Source organism: Spermophilus citellus (genome assembly GCF_964194105.1).
Source record: "Spermophilus citellus genome assembly, chromosome: 6".
In the NCBI taxonomy this organism is placed as follows: domain Eukaryota; kingdom Metazoa; phylum Chordata; class Mammalia; order Rodentia; family Sciuridae; genus Spermophilus; species Spermophilus citellus.
The window spans coordinates 35,917,493-35,938,271 of record NC_138187.1 but is presented as its reverse complement, the minus strand read 5'-3'; the positions used below and the strand labels follow the sequence as shown (position 1 = coordinate 35,938,271).

The 20,779-nt window shown below is 43.7% G+C and overlaps 1 protein-coding gene across 2 annotated transcripts in view; it reads right to left on the bottom strand.

The window, feature by feature from the left end:
* Window positions 1–20,779, bottom strand: part of SDK1 (sidekick cell adhesion molecule 1) — a 901,672-nt gene that overhangs the window by 151,022 nt on the left and 729,871 nt on the right. For both annotated transcript variants that reach the window (XM_081298615.1, XM_081298616.1), the window contains exons 18-20: window positions 11,251–11,366; window positions 9,038–9,230; window positions 2,683–2,781 (exon numbers count right to left, since the gene is read on the bottom strand). In XM_081298615.1, the coding sequence (XP_081154741.1) occupies window positions 2,683–2,781; window positions 9,038–9,230; window positions 11,251–11,366 (408 nt within the window). The remainder of the gene's footprint in view (window positions 1–2,682; window positions 2,782–9,037; window positions 9,231–11,250; window positions 11,367–20,779) is intronic.

The window sequence follows — 20,779 nt, the reverse complement described above, 5'->3', positions numbered from 1 at the left end:
AGACTGAAGCTGTCTGGACCTGCACGCAGCCCTGCCAAGCCATGCACACCCCGCCCCACTCCCCAGAGTGATTTTCCATCCTTTTGTGACACAAAGCAATGCTAACCAGTGGGCTCCTGCTCTCCATCGTGTCCTGCCTGTCCCCACCATGTTGACTTCCTTCCACACCAGGAGACAGGAGGGCTTTCTTAGTCTGTACACTCAGTGCCTGCAGTCCTGTGCCCAAGAAGACCTCATCCCAATAGACAGGGGTTTGAAGTCCAGTTGGGACAGTGCTACTTCCCAGTCCTGGACTGAGGCACCCCGAGTAGGTTTCAAAACATCGGCTTCTTGAAGGCAGGCCAGAGGATATGTTCACTTCATTAAAATGTTTGAGGTGGCATTAACTCGAGGGCCTGTGAGTGATCAGCACAGCCACCCTGTGAAGGGTTCGGTGGACACAGTTGCTCACGGAGCACATACCTAAGGGCAGTGGCAGGCAGACGCCGGTTCTGCTGCTGGAAGGAGACTGGAGTTAGGGTGGGGACAGTTCCTGGACTGGCCACTGGGGTACTGAACTCTTTGCAGTGAACTCCCAGGGCAGTGACCTTTGCTGCGGTGACACACAGGATGTCTGACACCTGTTCCTACCACATGCCAGATGGAGTTCAGCGTCCCAAGGAGAGCGTGGCCCTCCTCTGTACACCCTATCCTCTCATAGCAGAATTTCTGTGATATGTGATGAAACAACACTGTGAAGGAGGAAGTCAAAAAGTAGCAGGAAAGTCCAGGAAGCCCAGTTAGATGAGCCCACAGCTCAAGCAGCAGGACAGCACCAGTAGGGGCACACAGCCCACTGCGAGCACCTGTGGCCAGCGAGGGAGGAAGAGGGTGCTCTGCTCTTGATGTGCATCATTTTAAATGGCTGTTAAGCTGTCAGCACACAGGCCCTGATGTCATCTGGCCCTACTGAGCAGGCCTGCCAGGAACGTCCTTGGCCGAGGGCTTTGAGAGACATGCAGGAGGCTGTGGACAGGGGAGAGAGGGTTCCCCCACGGGGCAGGGACACAGTTCACCTCTGGGTCCACACTTGATGATGCAGAGGAGAGAATGGATGCCAGTCCTGGTGCTGGCTGGGCCACTGTAGGTCACGTGACCATGGGAGTCACTGCCCTAGCTCAATGTTCCTATCAAGTGGATGGGTGCAGGCTGTGCCTCTGCAGTGGTAGAGGCTGTGCCTCCTGTAGCTTTGAGGTATCTGGGCAACAGGGTGCCCCGGGTGGTCACTGTTGTCGTCCAGGATGCTGGTGGCAGGAGGAAAGGCATCACAGCCGGTGGCAGTGACAGGCCACCTGTGCTCATCTGTAGGCTGCAGGTTCCTTGTGCAGGTTTTCAGACACAGTGGACAGCAGGTGTTTGCTCCAGGAACTGCAGGGAGCTAAAGTTCCCTGGGTCTGAGAATGTGACCACTGTCGTGTTGTGAACAGCTCAGGCTCCAGACTGACATGTGTGCTGACAAATGACTCACTCAGAGCTGGGACCACCTGGACCCTGAGGGCCCGACTGCAAAATACCTAGGAGAAGCCTTTGATGGGATATGCCATGCTATTGGCAAAGTCCCTAGTGAGTGCTGATGTATGTACCCAGTGTGTGTGTGGCTAAGCAATAAGAATATGAAGTGGCTTGCTTAAAATTCCAAAAAAATATTTTGGAAGAGAAAAGGGCTGCTCACTGGTAGCTAAGCAGCTCAGGGCCAGCTAGTGGGCCACCCCCTCAGTACAACTTGCCTCAGTTAGCCCTCAATAGCCCTGGGGGGTGACATGGCCCACAGTTGACACAGGGCCTGGGAGGTCAGCTGCAGCGCCCACAGTGGAAGAGAGGCCTCCCAACTTCATCCGAGGCTAAAGCCTCTGCTGGTTTCATCAAACCAAAATTTCTTTCTTTTCAAACTGAGATTTAAATTGAGCTTTAACCTGAACAATTTTCAGAAACCTCTTCGATAAAATAATCACTGAAAGTCCTACAAAAGGTGAGCTGCTTCCCAGAGGCACCTCACACCACAGGAGGGGAGTCTCACTGAGAGGCAACCATGTGTGCCCAGGCCTCCTGTGCACAACTCAGAAGCCCTCTCAGGCTGGCAGGTAAGGCGATCTCCTCGTTCTTAGGTTTCTCGCAGTGGGGATGGCCTGGAAGGGGGGATTTGGATTCAGGTGACCCCAGCTTTCTTCTGGCCTTGCCACTCATGGCAGTGGGGTGAGAGCCAGGACCTGGCAGGCAAGCATCATGGTCACTGCCTAACTGGCTGCATGTTGGGAACCTGCTGCAGACAGCAGGTTTTCAAAGAACACTTGCCGAATGATGGAAAGGTCCCCTACCCTCTGGCCAGAATATCAACCTTTACCTTACCACAATACTAAGCAAATATCTCATAAAATGACCAATTCCTATTTAATCAAAGAGACTTTTAAGGCTTTTGACTATAAGGAGAACAAATCCCCAAACTGCCCACACAGTAAAATGACTCACACCTTTGAGTGGCCCTGGCCCAGGGGCTGTGACTGCCACATGGCTAGACAGACATTTCTATTATTCCGAGAGGGCCGTGATGGGCGCCCACTCTCCACTTCTCTGTCAGGGACCATCACCACCTCTTTATGTAGGTCACGCTTGTTGTTTCCTCTTGTGGGACCCAGGAACAAGTACCTGTAATGATGCCGTTTTTCTCCAGAGGCTCCTGCCAGCTGACCTTGAGAGATGTGTCTAGAATCTCCGTGAAGCTCAGATGTCCCACAGCTCCTGGTCCTACCAATTAAAAATAGAGGCACCTGTCAACATGAGAGCCCAATTCTCTTTTAATCAGATTTGGCTGGAAGATTCCAACTATGAGTAGGAAGAAGTGAGTAATGGCCAGCAGAAATCTGTAGGAAACATCAGGAAAAGTACACAAGGTTCAAGGGAAACAGGTTTAAAGTTATCCTAGCTATCACTGCATGAATTATTTTGCCCACTCTACCCCAGCCACATAGAGAACTAAAGCAATGGGCGGCAGGAGATTTATACATAACTCATGTTCGGTCTTTCTCCTTGATCTAATCTAAGGTAGAATAATCAGGTGGGCTATATTCTGAACAGATCACTCTCATGGAGTGTCCCTTGATGGACAGACATTTGCAGCCATGTGTCTGGCTTACGTGGGGCTATGAGGCCTTGCAGAAGCTAGAACAGGGATGTGTTGGCCCACACCAGGACTAGCCCACACCTGGCCCACAGACAATGCATGCCAGACTGATCCAGAATTCCGGACTCCAAGACCCCTTTCCTGAGGGATTCCAGAGGGGCAGACAGGTACAGGAGAAAGTGCCAGCAAAAAATGGTTCCTTTCTAGGAATTTCTTTGCACTCTAGCCTTCCTGCTAAGGGAGTGTGGAACAGCAGAGACAAGGTTAACCTGGAGGTAAAGCTGGGTTTGAGACGACCTGGCTGCACTGTGCACTATCTCTGCAATTCAACTCTCAAAGCCTTGGTTTGCTCATCTGTGAAATGGGAAAATAAAAATAATTCTACAATGTAACGTGAGAATAAAATTTAATAAAGTCCAATTCTGCCTTGACACTGAGGAACTCCTCGATGAACATTAACTGCTATCATTATTAATTATTGGAAGGACCATCCTATCACCAGAGGATATTGTCCAAAGATTAGATTTCTGCCAGTGGAGAATAGACTTGAGAAGCCACAACATGAGTTACCAACCCAAGCCCAGGCCCTGCTCTGTGAAACAACCCACTCAAGGACATAGCCATGAAGCACAGTCCAGAAGGTGGGTGGGCAGATCTGCTTGCTATCCAGGACAGCAGGGCAGAGAATGGGGAGGCTGCAAGCTAGACAGCAGCTCTCTGGGCAGTGCACCTCAGTTTACAGCCCTTTGCAGCTCCTGCAGCCCCCCCTGGTGGGCTCAGCCCAACCTGCCTGGTGGTCAGAAGGTAGAAGAGGACACTATAGCCCAGGGGTGACATTCTTGCTGATGCTGGGCACTCCCAATTTAACTTGGTCTCTTGACAGTGTCAGTGGCTATTTGGGGCCTGGGGTACAGGCAGATGGCAATGAAAATGTTTAGGAGGTGGCTTATAAGGTGGGAAGATGGGCTACACAGTCCAGCAGGCCCAGTGCTAAGTGGCACCTCCCAGATATCCCTCTGTCCACGGTTTACAGCAAATGCACCTGGTTTGCTCAGATCTGCTCTGAGTCCTGCCACCCTTCTGAGCCCGCTGTCCTCTGACAGTGCTCCCATGCCAACCCCTCTCAGCCCAATTCAGGAGAGATGCAAATGAAGAAGTCCTAAAGAGAGGGTGGGAAGAAAGGGTGGTTCGAAGGCAGAATTGGAGACAGAGGAAGAAAAGAAGGAGCTTGGAGGTGAGAAAGGATACTGCTGGTGTGTGCACATCAGGTGAGTATCTGTTCTTCTCCTATTGATGGTGCTGTGCCATCCTGCTCTCATGAACCTGATGGGGAGGACTGCACTGAGATCCTTTTAGTGGTAAAAAATGCAATTTTTTTTTCAAACTTAAATATGAACACATGAAGTCTAGGGTGTGGCTTGTCCTGCAGGAGAGGAAGGTTGGCAGGATCCTTGCAGACATGCCTCTCCCTGCAGTCCTTGTTCTGGTTCCCACCAGCCTTTCCTGCACAGGGACAGATTTTTAGGTGAATTCAATACCTAGTTTCCCAACTGGTACGCTGACAAAGCCTTCTAACACAACTTGTGACTTTTAAAAAATGGTAACAGCCTTGGAAGCCACATTCACCTGCAAAAGACTTTAGGATGAGCTCAGGCACTCTGACAAACGCAGCTTCCTCGCTTGGAAGATGGTAAAATAGAATGGCTGTCAGGACCGCCTCATCACCCTGCAACCGTGAGCCCCCAGAAAAATATTCTGACAGGTTTTTGAACTGTCTTGTTCTTTTTCGATCGATGGAGTAGCAAAGAAAGCTTTTTGCTCCTTTTATATTCTCAGTGTATCTGCTTCCTGGATTTCTGCCCAAAAATGCTGTCCTCCAGCTCTGCTGGAACCAGCTGGCAATGTCTGGGCATAGATTTATATTGTTTCTCTTTACTGTCCCCCCTCATCCAACAAGTTCAAGTTCCCTTGGAGCTTTGGGAAAGAAGGCCTGCTGCAGGTGGAGCTAAATGCAGCTGCCTAGGAGCCAGGGCCAAGGCCATTGCCAGGGACCACACACACACAGGCTTCTCCCAAAGGCTGCACTCCCTAAGCCAACTTTGTCCCACCTTCGACTTCACATTGAAAAGGATGCTGCATCCTTCTAAATAGGTTAAATAGGCTCCCTGCCTATAAAATAATGCCAATTAGAAAATTCTAAAAGGATGACCTTACTTCTTATTTTCTCTGATGGAGAGTACATAATATTTATGGCTGAAAAGCAGATGCCACAGCAAAATAGACATGTTTTAAAAGTACTCATTGAACACTTTGCCAAGGGCCACCAAGTCTTGACAAATTCAAAAGAACTAAAATCAGATCATGTGTGTTTTCTGGCCATAATGGAGTCAGATTGGAAATCAACAGCAGTAAGACCACAGGAAAATCTCCAAACATGTATTAAATAGCATATTTCCAAATAATCATAGGTCAAACAGGGGGTCTCGAAGGAAATAAATACATAGAACTGAGTGGAAGTGAAAGCATGCATATTGAAATATGTATAGTGCAGCTAAAGCTGTACTTCGAGTAAAATGTATAGCACTAAAATGTTTACACTGGAAATAAAGAAAGGCCTCAAATCAATAACTCAAGTGCCTATTCTCAAGAAATTAGAAAAGGAAAAAAAATCCAAAGTAAGCAGAGGGTAGGAAATAATAAATAGCAGAAATCAATGACATTGAAAATAGGAAACAATATGAAAATCAACAAAACAAGAAACTTATTCTTTCTTAAAATATCAGTAAAACTGATGACCCTCTAGGAAGAATGATAAAGTTTAAAAAGAAGACACAGGTAACCAATATCAGGAACGAAATAGAGAACATTTCTATGGCTCCTGTAGCCTTTGAAAAGATAATAAGAAAGCTGGGGTTGTAGCTCAGTATAGAGCACTCTCCTCACACATGTGAGGCACTGGGTCCGATCCTCAGCACCACATAAAAACAAAATAAAGGTGTTGTGTCCAACTACAAATAAAAAAAGGTTTTCAAAAAGACTTCTTATTAAAAAATTTTAAAAAGAAAAGATAATAAGGGAGTTTTACAAACAATTTCACATTCAGAGATCCAAACTCTTAGAAGAATGATTCCTTGAAAACCACAAACTATTAAAACACAACTGAGATGAAACAAACAACCTGAATTGTCCTATAACCATTAAGCACATTGAATTTATTATGAAAACTTCTCCCCAAGAGAAATTTCCAGGTCCGGAGGATTCCACTGAAAATTTCTACCAAACTTTTGAAGAAGTATCAACATGAATTTGACACAATTTCTTCCAGGAGACAAGAGAGAAGGGAACACTTCCAATACCCAAACCAGACAAAAGACAGTCACCCCAAAAGAAAACCACAAACCAATATCTCATGAAATTAGATGTTAAAGTCCTCCACAAAATATCAGCCAAGTGACTCCAACAGCAGATAAAAAGAATTATACACTGTGAGCAGGTGGGGTTTATTCCAAGTACACATGGCTGATTCAACACCGCAGAATCAATCAGTATAATCCAATAGATCAATAGAGTAAGAAGAAAAATCGCATGATCATATCAACTGATGCAGTAAAGGCATGTGGTAAAAAATCAAATATCTATTTGTGACAAAAACTCTCAACAAATTGAGAACGTAACAGTGGGGAACAGCCTCAACTTGACAAAGAACATCTACAGGAATTACCCTGCATAACAGTGAGAGACTTTTCCTTTGGAAATGGAGAACAGGCAAGAGTGCCTGCTCTTATCACCCCCACTCAAGGTAGACTAGAAATTCTAGATACTACAAATAAGGCAAGAGAAGAAACAGAAGACATGGATTATAAAGGAGGAAAGGGAGGAAGGTGGTGTGGTACTGAAGAGGAACCTCAAGGATCTCTGTGGTTTCAGGACCATTCAGGTTCTTGAATGTGGTGGTGGATAAACAAACCTATACTTGATAAAACGTGTAGAACTAAACATACACATTTACACAGATGAGAACCAAAAACCTGGAGAAATCTAAATCAAGCCATTGAATGCAACCAACATTAAAATCCTGGATGTGATGCTACATTATAGTTTTGCAAACATCAGCAATGGGAGAAACTGGGCAAAGGGTACACGGCCATCTCATTAGTGATTCTTACAACCTCATGGGAATATATAACTCTCTCAATAAAATTTCATTTAAACACAAATCAGAGAGCAGATCAAAGATGTAGTGTAAGACCATCCAGGATCAATTGATGGTAACAGCAGAGTTGCTTTAGATCTTTTTTTAGGGGGAAGTCAATGGTCTCAGAAGGTCAAGACACTCATGTTCTGATCTTCCTGATATACACCTTGTGTCAATTGCAAGGTGGCTGCACTATGGTGGATGGCTGAAACCAGAATGCTCAAGGTCTGGGAGGGCATAGAGGACAGAAGGTCAAAGCAATAGTTTATAAGGAAAGAAAATAAGAAGCCAACTGGAAGAGTCCATGGGGCAGCAAGGCCACAGAGTTGCCTGTCCAGGAAGAGGGAGACCTGAGCATGTGTGGGCTGAAGAGGTGCCATGAGAAGGGACGGGGCAGAGAAGAGCCGATGATCCTGGGAGATGGGGGAGGAAGAACCAGGGTGGGAGAAGGGTGGGGTCCCAGGGGGCACAGGCAGCTGATCTTGGGTAGCCTTGATGTCTGCAGTGTCACCTGCTAGAGTCAGAGCAGAGGTGGGTACAGGAAGCTGAGCCATCACCAGAGACTAGCCAAGACCTGAGAGAGGTGCAGTGTGGCCCTGGGTGACCGAAAAACACACCTCCCCTAGGTTAACTCTCCTTATGAAAGAAATCATGGCAGAAATTTTAAAAATGCAGAAAAATTCAAAGGAAATGTAAAAACAAAATATCCATTGTCATTCCACATGCAGACAGTAACTCAAAATTATGTACAAATGTACCTTGGAAAAATCTGGATCCCATATAGTTTTATAGACTATTTTTTTTCTTCACTTAACATTATACTATGACCATTTTACCTAAAAAATTTTGATCTTTACGGTTTGGGTTTTTTTAAAAATATATATTTATTTATTTTTTTAGTTGCACATGGACACAATACTTTTATTTTATTTATTTTTATGTGTTGCTGAGGATTGAACTCAGTGCCTCACACATGGTAGGCAAGTGCTCTACCACTGAGCCACAACTGCTTTTTGTTTTTTTAATAACTATAAATTTATTATATAGTCAGTTCATAATTTTTTTCCAATCCTCTCTACTTGGGACATTTGCTTGCTTTTCTTTTCTCTTGTTCTTCCAGTTGCAAATTACTGTAACATGTCTCCTTGGACACAAGGTATTGTTCTGTCTGTGATGATGATCTCAGGATAACTTCACCAGCCAGTGTTTTCCTATCCCACGGGTTGGTTTGGGAGCAGAGGAGCTGAATGGAATCCAACAGTGGAGATAATGCAAAGCCAAAGTCAAGGAGCTCAAAAGAGCTGGGTGAACACCCCAGGGCAGAGTCAGAAGTAGAATGGGCTGAGGAACATGAATGGCAGTCAAGGAAGGAGGTGAGTGGACTAGAAATTGAAATCTGGGTGATGAGCAAGCTCATCATGACTTAAGGAGTAGAAACGGGACAGGGCTAGTCCCCCATCTCTGTCCCCGAGCTCCTTCCTCATTCCTTGGACCACCTTCCCTGAAGCACTGTCAGCTGTCAGCAACTTACCTTCCCCAGATGAGCAGCCTGCAGGCCCTCTGGGAACACGGGGCTTCCTTATGCCTGTCTCTGCCCTGGCCCAGTGCTGGAAACAGTGGCCACATCTGTCGACAAGTGACTCTGGGAGACAGGCCTGGGGAGACGCATGGAGAGGAATACTCACTGTCCTCATGCGTCCACACGAGCTGAGGTGTGCTTGGAGGCCCATCGCCCGGGGTGGTGAAACACAGGACCGACGTGAAGTAGGCAGTGAACTTCTTCAAGTTTGTTATGTACCCATGGTGGATTCCATGGAAGTCTGGGGCAATGGTGACCACAGTGGCTGCCTCAGGGACATCTGCTGGCCATGCGAGAAGCTGGAGTGAATGGGTTAAAAGAAGTCCTCGTAATTGAATTCCCTCACTCAAGACTACCAGAATTTTATTTTGTAATTGGTAGGATAAGCTCAGTTACAATTAAATAAGCCCATAAATCTTACACATTATAACCTCATTTCAAAAAGAATGAATTTCAAAGACCTCAAAATTATTGCCTACAAATGTATATATACACGCACATATTTCATACACATATATAAGTAAAATAACTAACTCATGGAATAATGGATGTTCCCTCAAACCTTCACTGAAAGAACATGTCGATTTTTTAAAACCAACAAGTAAGAAATAAAATGACATCATTTTTAAATTCAAAGTAAGGAATAAAATGACATCATTTTTAAATTCAAAGTAAGGAATAAAATGACATCATTTTTAAATTCAAAGTAAGGAATAAAATGACATCATTTTAAAATTCAACTGAATCCATCTAAGGAGATAAACACATATATCTCTCCAGATAGGTGTCTACTATGATTCAAGAAGTTTAATAGAAACAACCTTAATTATTTATAATTGATATCACACTGGTTTCCTGAAAGAGATTTGAGGAGATTGGTCAAAATTGTTTTATTTTATTTTTTACTTTGTGTTTTGGGGACTGAACGCAGGGCCTTCTCATGCCAAATAGGTGCTCTTCCACTGAGCTCTACTCCCAGACCCTGGTTAAAATTTTAAAGCAATGGAGTAGATGCACACATTCCATGGAAAGCAGCTTCATGCTGTGGCAACATTATGTATGTGTGAGTTTTAATTCCTTTGACACCAAACATCTCTAGGACTAATTAGTTCTGAGAGCTGGCGTGCTGCAGGACACACAGCGCTTCCAAGCAGATCAAACTGACAACTGAGCCGTCAAATGAGCACTGTAGTCTTGCGATCAGACCTGGCAGGAGAGGCAGGGGGGCTGAAGCATCTGGGTTGAGCCGTACGATTTTCTTTCAAAAAAGCTTCTGACTTTAGATACTTCTGAGGAAAAGGGAAACACAGGGCAAACTTCTAGCCACGGAGGTTTCTACCCTCCTCGCAGACAAACAAGTATTTTAGTTAGCTGAACTAAAATATGGGGAAAAATACAACAATGCGTACCTGGGGAGTGACCTCCTCTGAAATTGAAATGACCACAGATTCAAGCACAGAGGACAGAGCCCCTTCTTGACTCCTGAGTCTGCCAGGATAGAAGATTATATGGGGTATGTGAAAGGCAGGCAGGCTCCCAAATCCAACCAGGAGAAGGTGACTCAAGAGGAAGATGAACCCTGTTCTTGGGTTGTTTGTTTTGGTTCTGATTTGTTGTTACTGTGGATTGAACCCAGAAGCACTAAGCTGTATTCCCAGCCTTTTTTATTCGGAGACAGGGCCTCACTAAGTTGCTGAGGCTGGCCTCAAATTTTCAATCCTCCTGTCTCAGCCTCCCTAGTCACTGGGATTACAGGTGTGTGCCATTGTGCCTGGTTTGAGTCATACTTTTGGAAATTGCATTTGAGCCAATCTATGAAGGTAATAGATTCCGGTAACTAAGGACAACAGAAGTTGGATGGTGGGAATTTATCTGTGTCTCTAATTCAGTTTAGTCAAGTATCCTATCTCACTTCTTTAAGCAGAACTCCCTGAAGCAGGGAGCAGGAGGAAGAAGCCTCCTTATACAGGAGGAGCCTGTGGCTCTTGCACAGCATGCTCTGCTCTGAGTGTGCATTTGCCAGCAGCCTCCCTTCCAGGAAGAGTGGCAGGGACACATGCTGACTCCAATCAACCCTGACACATCTCCCAAAGCCATTGAAAATGAATGCCTTTCTCCTAAGACTCTGCTCTTTTATGTATGAGGCCATCTCCTTGCTGACTGATCATTTGAGTTCTGAGCCAGGAGAGCTGATGATAAGACCTTGGATAAATGGTGACCCTACCAAGGTCAAGATGCTCTGTATTTCATGCACAGGGTTTTCCCTGATCATCACAGACCACGAGAGCCACCCAGAGGCTCCAGACTGAGGCCCAGTACCTTGTATCCCTGGTTGATGCCGTTGATAAACTGCTGCGGGGGCGGGTTCCACAGGAACTGCACAGTGGTGGAGTTCACGGCTTCCGCCTGCACGTTCTGTGGGGGCGCGGTCGGCACTGTTCCAAGGCGGTCATTGGAGACAGCAAAACAAATGGCAGGAGGCACAGTGGAGAGGAGAGATGAAAAAGAAACCCTTAGCCGCCACTCACGACTCACAGGCAATTACAGGACGGAGACTGGGAAGTGTGATGGATGTTTCTGGAAGCTGAGAGTGGCATCACAAAGAGGGGGAATTGGGCTATTTCTCATTTTCTCTTGGGGAATTCCTTAAGGCATAGGCAGAAAACTGGACCAGATCATCTTCTCATTCCACATGAGAGCCTTTCCCACAGATTCAAGATGGACAGCAAGCTGAGCCTTTCTCTAATTCCTTTTTTTCAGTTGCCAGATAGTTGAGACGGAGGCGAGGTGTCATCTAGAAAACCCCCACCATTACCTACCTCTGTGTTCAAGCTCAATTATTCTTTCTATATAAAAAGCAAGCAAGCAAAACAAAAACGCTGCCGCTTCCTGTACGGTTTGGTAGTTGATACATTTGGAAGCAAAACTTCCCTGGGTCAACCTCAACAACTACTTTGGGCTTTCCCAAGGTTTCTTTCCTTCACTGAACAGCTACAGACTCCACTGATACACCTTTGAGGGCCGTGCGTCCTGGCCTAGTACTCCTGGAATGGCGAGTGGGGAGAAACGTGCCTCCACTCTGGAAGGGATGGAAGCTTCATTTGGTCTAGACTGAAAGAAAGGCTCAAGCTGGAGGGGGCAGACCTAGAGAATGGCACTCTTGCTGGGGAACAGTGAGACCAGCATGGCATTAGGAAGGTGCCTGTGAGGTGAGAAGTAGCGAGTGGAGCCAGGCAGGGCACAGGGCGATAGGAGCAAGGACGTGGCCGGTCCCCTTGGGGTTGACTAACACACCCTGCACAGTGGCTGGCCATGCGTATGGTGGGGAATGGGGGATTGAAAGCTTTGTGGAAAGGGCAGTGGTGCGACAGGGCTGGCTTTCCCAGGAGGGCAACCCCTGTGGCCTGCAGAGAGCAGCCACTGGCTGGACCATCAGACCTTCTGCAGGACAGCAGGATGGTCCTGGCTCTTCAGGTCCGTGTTCCAAAAGTGAGGCACAGAAGACCAAAGGATCCTTTGACTTCCAGGAGACAATGCCAGGGTCTCCTGCCCCACAACACATGGTCCTGTTAAAAATCACTGCACTTCCCATGGCTCTCACATCATCAGGCAGAGATGGGAAACATGAGCATCACCAAGCCAAGTCGTGCTGTCTTTCCACCTACTGCTGACCTTGGCCATATCATCCCCTCATCCTTCCCTTCACAAGTCACCAAGGAAACTGTCTGACCTCCCTCTCAGCACCCATGTGAAACTGTGGATTAAAAATGGCACAAGGACAGCTATGCCTGGAATGTAGTTCAAATTACAAGAAAATATGGGGCTCCCCAAGGAGTCTGCCTCCCGCCCCCCAATGACCACTGTGCAGTTGGGTGAGGAAAACAAGCTGGCGTCCTCTACAGACTACTGCTGTAGGCTGGAGTGGGCTTCTTGACAGTATAGAGTCCTTGGGAGCCACAGAAACACACTAGGATGCTTTACATACACAGAAACAAAGATGCAAATTCTCAGTGTTTCCCTGGAGAATTTCACCAAACATTTGAGGAATAATTTAATTAGTTCTCAAGCATTACCCTGATAGCAAAATCAGAAAAAAAGAACATTAAAAAAAAGAAAATTATAGACTAATATCCCTCCTGAACACAAGTTCAAAAACTCCTCAACAAAATGTTAGAAAATAAAATTCAGCAGTGTATAAAAATCATAATCTAGCCTGATCAAGTGGGATTTATCTTATAACTGCAAGGCTGGTCCAGCATTTGAGTATTAATCAAAGCAAAATGCCATGTTAATAAAATAAAGAACAAACACTGTCATCTTAACTGGTTTAGAAGAACATTTAATAAATTATAACATCCAGTGAGGATGTTTTTTTTTAAAAAAATCCACCTCTCAGCAAAGGAGAAATTTAAAGGAAGTTCATAAACTTGATAAAGTGTATCTACAAAGCACCTACAACTGATGTCTCATTTAAGATGAGAGGCTGAGAGCTGACTCTAAGATCAAGGTTGAGGAAAAAAGACACCTTTCTCTCCATTCCTATTCTGGAAACCCAAACCAGGACAGTAATGCATGAAGAAGTGAAAGGCACACTGATATAAAAGCCGGGGAAGCCGCTCTTTATTCACAGAGCATATGATTGTCTATGTGGAAAATTCCCAAGAGTGAACACAATTAAAGCTTCTAGAACTAAGTGAGGTTAGAACGTTCACAGGACACAAGATCAAAATACAGAAATCAATTATATCTCCAAACACAGGCAAGATACAACTGGAGACTGAAATTTTTTAAAAATCAGTGCTGCTTAAGGTAGAAATAAAAAGATAAAATAGACACAAACACTATACAAGGTTTATACTGTGAAAATTAGGAAACCTGATCAAAGAAAGCAAGAACCTAGGTAATACAGTCACAGCATATCAACAGGATGGAAGACAATAGAGGAGAGGGGACCATCTGATCTCCACAGGGAACTAATCCCAAAGTCACAGCTGGATACTTCTTAGAAATTGAAAAGATGATTTTAAAATTTATATAGAAAGGCAAAGTAATTAGAATAGCCAAAACAATTTTGGAAAAAAAAATGGACAAACTTTAATACTTAAAGACTAACTGTGAATCTACTAATTAAAACAGAGTGATACTGGAAAATTGATTAATGACCTAGAACAGAATCCAAAAATTACTCACACATGTATCAACTGGTTTTCAAAAAATCACAAAGATAATCTTTCCAACAAATGATGATGAAGAAATTAGATATCAGTATGCAAAAAAAGAAAGAAAGAAAGAAAAAGAAAAAAAGAGAAAGAAAAATCTAAATCTATACCTCACACCATCAATAAAAACTAACTCAAATGGATCACAAGGGTAAGAACAAGCCTATAATTATAAAACTTCCAGGAAAAAAATAGTTGTGACATTGGGTAAGGCAAAATTCCTCAGGTACAGTACCAAGGACACAACCCACAAAAGAAAAGATAAGTTTGATTTCATCAAAATAGAAAACTTCTTTTCTATGATAAACATCTGCTAAGAAAATGAAAAGACGGCCAGGGACTGGGAGGCAGTGTCTGCAGTGTCATCCAATATCTGATAAAAGACTTACTCAAAATACATCAGGAACTTTCAAAATCCATTGACAAGAAAACCAAAAACTCAAAATGTGGATAAAGGAATCAAATAATTACCTCATCAAAGAAAAATGATGGAAAATAAGCAGGTGAAAAGACCCTCAGCATTGGTGGCCACAGGGAAATTAGAACCAGGATGTGACACCACCTTTAACTGATGAAAGGGCTAAAATAGAACAAAGAACAATAACATCCAAATGCTAGTGAAGATATGAGGCAAATGACACACTCAGACGTTAAGCTGAGAACAAAGTGGTACAGCCAGGCAGAACAGGTTGCAGTTTCTTAGAAAGCTAAACGTGTAGTAGCCACAGAACCCAGCCTTCCTGCTCCTAGGCATCTGTGCAAAAGTGAACACTCAAGTTCACATAAAATCTGTTTGCAATGTTTATAGCAGCCTTAATAATCCCCCCAAATTGCAAAGAGCCCAACTGTTGGCCAACTGGTGGATGGGTAAACAAACTGTGCTACCTCCCTGGAGGGACACTGGTCAGCAACAAAGGGAGCAAACTACTCACACAGCAGCAAGCTGGCGACTAGATTACAGGGAAGGAGCCAGATTCCAAAGACTACACTCCATTCACTTTATACTCTATAAAAGACAAAATCGCAGGAAGAGAAAGAATCAGTGGTTGCCAGGGCCTGGGTGTAGGGGTAGAGGGTTGAGCACAAGGGGTAGTGCCAGGGAGGCCAGGGGATGGAAATATTCTCTCTCTCAACCATGGTAGCAACTGTGGACTGAAAATGGCTGTGGAACGTAAGGTACTGTGGCCCAGAAAGGGTGGATTTTACCAGATGTTAAATATACCACCATAAATTTCACTTTAGACATGCTGAATTTGGTGGTCTCTATGCTAGGGCCTCTTGAATGTGCATTCTCTGACTCCTTTGACCAACAGGATATGATCTAGGCCTTGATGAAGTAGCGCATTTCCCTTTCTGGGAGCAGAAAGTGGTGTTACTGGAGAGGACGGGCACACTCATCAATGACACAGAAAAGAGGGTCTAGCAATTACTCACACATGAATCAATCAGTTTTCAATACGAGCACAAGGAAAAAAGTCTTTCCAACAAGCAGCACTGGAAAAATTGGACATCCTTCCTGGAGTCTCACCAGCCATGTAGAAAGTTCAAGTACACTGAGACCACTGTGCAGGAGAAGCCACGTGCAGGTGCTGCAGTAGAGACTCCCCGCGGAGCCTCCCTGTCACCATCAACATGGTGTGGAAGCCCCTTCCACCTCCCTCCGCAGATGAATGAGTGACACTCCGTGGAGAAGAGCTACCACCCAAACCCTGCTCAAGACCCTGACCACAACATCGTGACCCACAACATAATGGTTGTTGCCCTTGACTGCTAAGTTTCAAGGTCATCTGGTATGCAGCAAGAGAAAGCCAGGGCAATATTCTCTGGCAGAAAGAAAAAAAGAGAAAAAAGGAAAAAGGAGGAAGAAGAAAAAATAACAAAGGGGAAAGCGCAGGGGGAAACATCAGAAGCTCCTGGGAAACACCAAAACACGTTTTGCCTTTTTCTGTAGAATCCATGCTTTTTGGGACTAAAGAGGAATTCCTTTCGTCCTTCGTGTTGCACCTTCAGAATAGCATCCGTCCCAATTACTGCTTGTGAGTTTATAATACTTTTTCATCAAATGTCATTAAATTCTCTAAAATAAGACATGGATCATATGCTAGGAAAAAGGATATGTAGCCTAATCTAAATCGGAAATAACTTTCCAAGTTTCAAGAGGACGCCTGTACCTTTGTTTCTCTTCCCTGTGGTGTAGGAGTCCTGTCGAGAGATGAGTTCTTTCCTGGCCCTGTCCTTCCTCCAAGTCAGTGCTTCATCCAAGTCTGAGACCCCTGGGGTCTCAGAGAAAGTGAGATTTATGGTGGTATAATTAACATCCGGTAAAATCCACCCCCAAAGCACTTCTGCTCCCTGCTCTTTGCATGGGATTTCACCAATGGGAGCCTAACTGTCATTGCAACTGGGCCTCTTCCGCCCAAGCCAGAGCCCTAGGGTTTAACCCTCTGGCACACACCCTCCATCCCCAAATCAGAGGAAGACTCAGGTTTCTCTTTCTCTACCACCCTAGGCTTTATTCAGAAAATCACTCATTCTTCTCAGCCCTCTTCTATTCCTAGATCCTTGGCTTCTCTTTGTCCTAATTATTGTCATTAGAAGTGACTCAGAAATTTGTGGACAATGGAATTGAAAATTCCTTCAAGCAAGAAAAAGAGCTACAGCCAGTAAATTCTTCCTGACAATGTTTCAAATAAAAGAGCAGTTATGGCAGGAAAGGTCTTAATTACTGAGGTTACATCACCCTATCCCTACAGGGGGAAAGACAGGGCTGCAGGCCCAGCCAGGGCTCCTGGGAGGAGGAGAAAGGGTTTTAGCATTGCCTTCTCCCAAGTGCTCAGCTGGAAGCTGCGACTTCCTGCTGCTCAGAATCAGACCTCAGGGGCATTTTCTCCCTAGATAATTAGCGTTTGAAGTTTGGTTCTTGCCAAACCCCTGAGGGCTGGACCTTGAAGCAGCTTGGTAAAGTGGCAGGTGTTATGGGGTTTTTTTGTTGTTGTTGTTTTTTTTTCTGATTTTCACTGCTAAGAAAACAGAAAAATATCCACTTTCACTAGCTGATTTCCCCAACAGACCTGGGTGGGTGCTCAGTCTTAAATTCAACATAGTCCAAACCCACTCGACACGTTCTCAAATCCACAAGGCCACGGGTGAGCAGCTCCATTATGTAGCACAAGTGCTGACTCCTGGGGCCCAAGGATAACCACAGGTAAAAAAAGGCAAAACGAACCGGGACGTGCACAGCCAGGACTAAAGAGCCACTGCTTCTTCTGCTTCTTGGAGTGGGTGAGTAGCAGGCAGGACAGTGCAGATTGGCCCTGGCACCATGCCATAAGGGTCATAAGACCAAGAGATACTGAGTTTGCATAAGGGTAAATCATTGTTGACTGACATCCAAAACTCTACCACTGTTGAAATCATGTTTGAAAACCATACTTACGCATTGCATGTTACCAGGTCAAAGGAGCCAATCTGAAAAGGGTGTGATTCCAGCTCTGTGACATTCTGGGAAAGCCCATATACGGCCTGGCTTGTAAAGGATGTAAATACAGGAGGATCTTGTTCTTTTTTTTTTTTTTAATATTTTTTTAGTTGTAGTTGGACACAATACCTTTATTTTATTTATTTATTTTTATGTGGTGCTGAGAATTGAACCCAGTGCCTCGCACATGCTAGGCAAGCACTCTACTGCTTAGCCACAACCCCAGCTAGAGGATCTTATTCTTGATGAAAATTCAAAATGAATCACTTGTTCTTGGAAGAAATTTAAAAAATTTTTAAATTAAATTCTACAATTAAATAAAAAATGGAATTTGCAAAACATTTTGTATTATAAATGACATCATTTCATACTGACTAATTTTTCAGAATTTTAATTCTCTTATCAAATAAAAAGGAATATAACGGTATTGCCTATTTTTCTTACTGCATGCTTTGGTTTTTAAATTTTCCAACCTGATTTATGTTGAATGATCTTGGTGTGTACAACACAAATTTCTCAGAAGTTGGTTTCCTCAAGCTGTGAGAGTGTACAGTCCACTTTGTATACTTTAAATATACCGGCTGATATTATGAACAATATTTATGTCAATATTACCTACACTATTGTATGTTTATAGAGCCACATTTCCCCACCACAGTGAGTGAACAACTTTTCTATTAAAGGGAGTGAAAACACTTTCTCTTCCGAGAACATCAGGAGGATGCTCCCCAATTCAGATTTGCTTCTTCCAAGAATCCTCCCTTCTTCAGCCTCAGTGTTGTACTTAATGAAAAAGGAATCCGATGAAGCAAGGATTCCAGTCAAATTGTACCACACTTTCCTCCAAAACACAGCTTTTAGACAGAAAAAAGTTGGGACTGATAAGATCGTCTGAAAGCCCGAGTAAGTACCCATGAGTGAGCTTGGTTACAAACTGTATCTGATCAGGTACAAGAAGCTAGTTCCAATGTCCTGCCTTTAGTAAAGGAAGCTGAAATTTTTCCTGCAATTGCAGAATCACTCATGTTGCTGCATGGAGACTGTCAGCTCCATATTTGGGACCAGTGAAGCGCAGGAAATAGGAAAGGTGCTGTTTTAAATAACGGTGTTAGAAGACGCATGGATGACATGTAGGTGGACCCAGAGATAAATTCTAGTCTAGAAGACTATTAAATCACATCAGTTTGCATTGCAGGTTGATGGACACTGATGTGAGAATCTTTACTGGGTATACAGCGAGGTTGAATCCCTCGAAATCATTCTTCTGTCAATATGGTATCCTGACTTCATATTTTCACAAAGCAAAAACCAGGAGGGACCACAATCTTGGATTTTATTTGATTTTCTACTCTGTTAACATCATTTAATGAGCAATTTGGATCTGCACATCACTGTTTATATAAGGAACCATCTCTGTGAATCCCAGGCTTTTCAGGTTGAATTCTGCTATGGTATTTATACCTTTCTGTTGGTGTTCATGTCTGAAACTTACAGATGTTTTCCTCTAAAATGTTATTTATTCTAAGGTAGTCTTTTGCTTCTGCATTCTAGAAGCCCTTCCTACATAGATAATAACCATTTGGTGGGGGGCTAGAAGCTGCAATTATTTGTCTTTTTTCCCTTTGTTTTTAAAACTTGTACATAGTCAAATTTATCTATTTTTTAATTTATTTCTTCTAAATATTGAGGCATAGTTAGGAACATTTTCCCTGCTTCCAGGTTTCAGGGGAACTCACTAAAGTTTTCTTCTAGTACTTTCATATTTCATCTTTTTGATATCTATATCTCTGATGCACTTGGAATGGATCCTTACATATGAAACAGGGAACGTATCCACTTTTATTTTATATAGGTATCAATTTATTCCAATAATTCTAATCAAAAATTCTAAATTTAGAATTCAAGATGCTGCCTTCTATAGTGACACAGGCACACCAATGTTTATAGCAGCTGAATTTACAATAGGTAAACTGTAGAACCAACCTAGATACCCATCAATAGATGAATGGATAAAGAAACTGTGGTATATATACACAACAGAATATTACTCAGCATTAAAAGAGAATAATGTGGTATTTGCAGGTAAATGGATGGAGTTGGAGAATATTATGATAAGTGAAGTAAACCAATCCCAAAAAACTGAAGGCCAAATGTTTTCTCTGACTTTGTTTTTTTCTGATCTATGATGGGGGCAGGTCATGGGAAGAATGGAGGATCTTTGGATTGGGCAAAGGGGAGGGTGAGGAAGAGTTGTGAGTGTATGAAAGATGGTGGAATGAGATGGACATCATTACCCTAGGTAGATCTATGATTGCATGAATGGTGGGTTGCTAGGAGCCACAAGCAAATAATATGATGCATGGCACTTTGGTTGTAAGGTGATGCCAGCTAGCCATTGAGATGATATGATTATGTTAAGATTTACATTCATATGGAAATTGGACTCCTGCTGTTCACCTTGGCCTGCTATGGGACTCATGTTATGGGACTCCTGGAGAGTTCCCATTGGTTGGGGAAGGATAGTAGGAGGGAATTCCGGGGGAGGTCCCCCCCCCAGACGCGGTTGTGTGAACCGGTTTTGGCTTGCCGGCGCATATGGAGTATTGGCGGCTTTTTCAAAAATAAAGTTTTGTTCCTGCTTGAGTGGCTCGTGATTCTGTGCCCAGCCAGACTGAGGCAGTGGGTCTCTATACCTTGTACAACCAGAGAATTGAAATGTTGCACTCCATTTGTGTACGATGAATTGAAATGCACTCTGCTGTCACATACAACTAAGTAGAACAAATTAAAAAAAATTTAAAAAGACACTGCCTTTATTACATACTAAATTTCCATATGTAATGAAGTCCATTTCTGTACTTTCTGTTCTGCTTCATGCATCTATTCATGCACCAACATGATGCTGTTTTATTTCTAGAGCTTTATAATATGTTTCACTACCTAAAGGACTCAAGCTTCACTGCTTTTCTCTTTCAGGATTTTTCTGGCTATTCTTGCTCTTCTCTCTGTCTCTGTCTTTCTCTCTCTCTCTTTTTCTTTTAATGAATGAACTTTAAATTAATTTCTAACTCCAGAAAAAAAATCTACTAATATTTTTACTGGAACCATGTGATAATTCTAAATTAATGTAGAGGATACCAACCTCACTGTG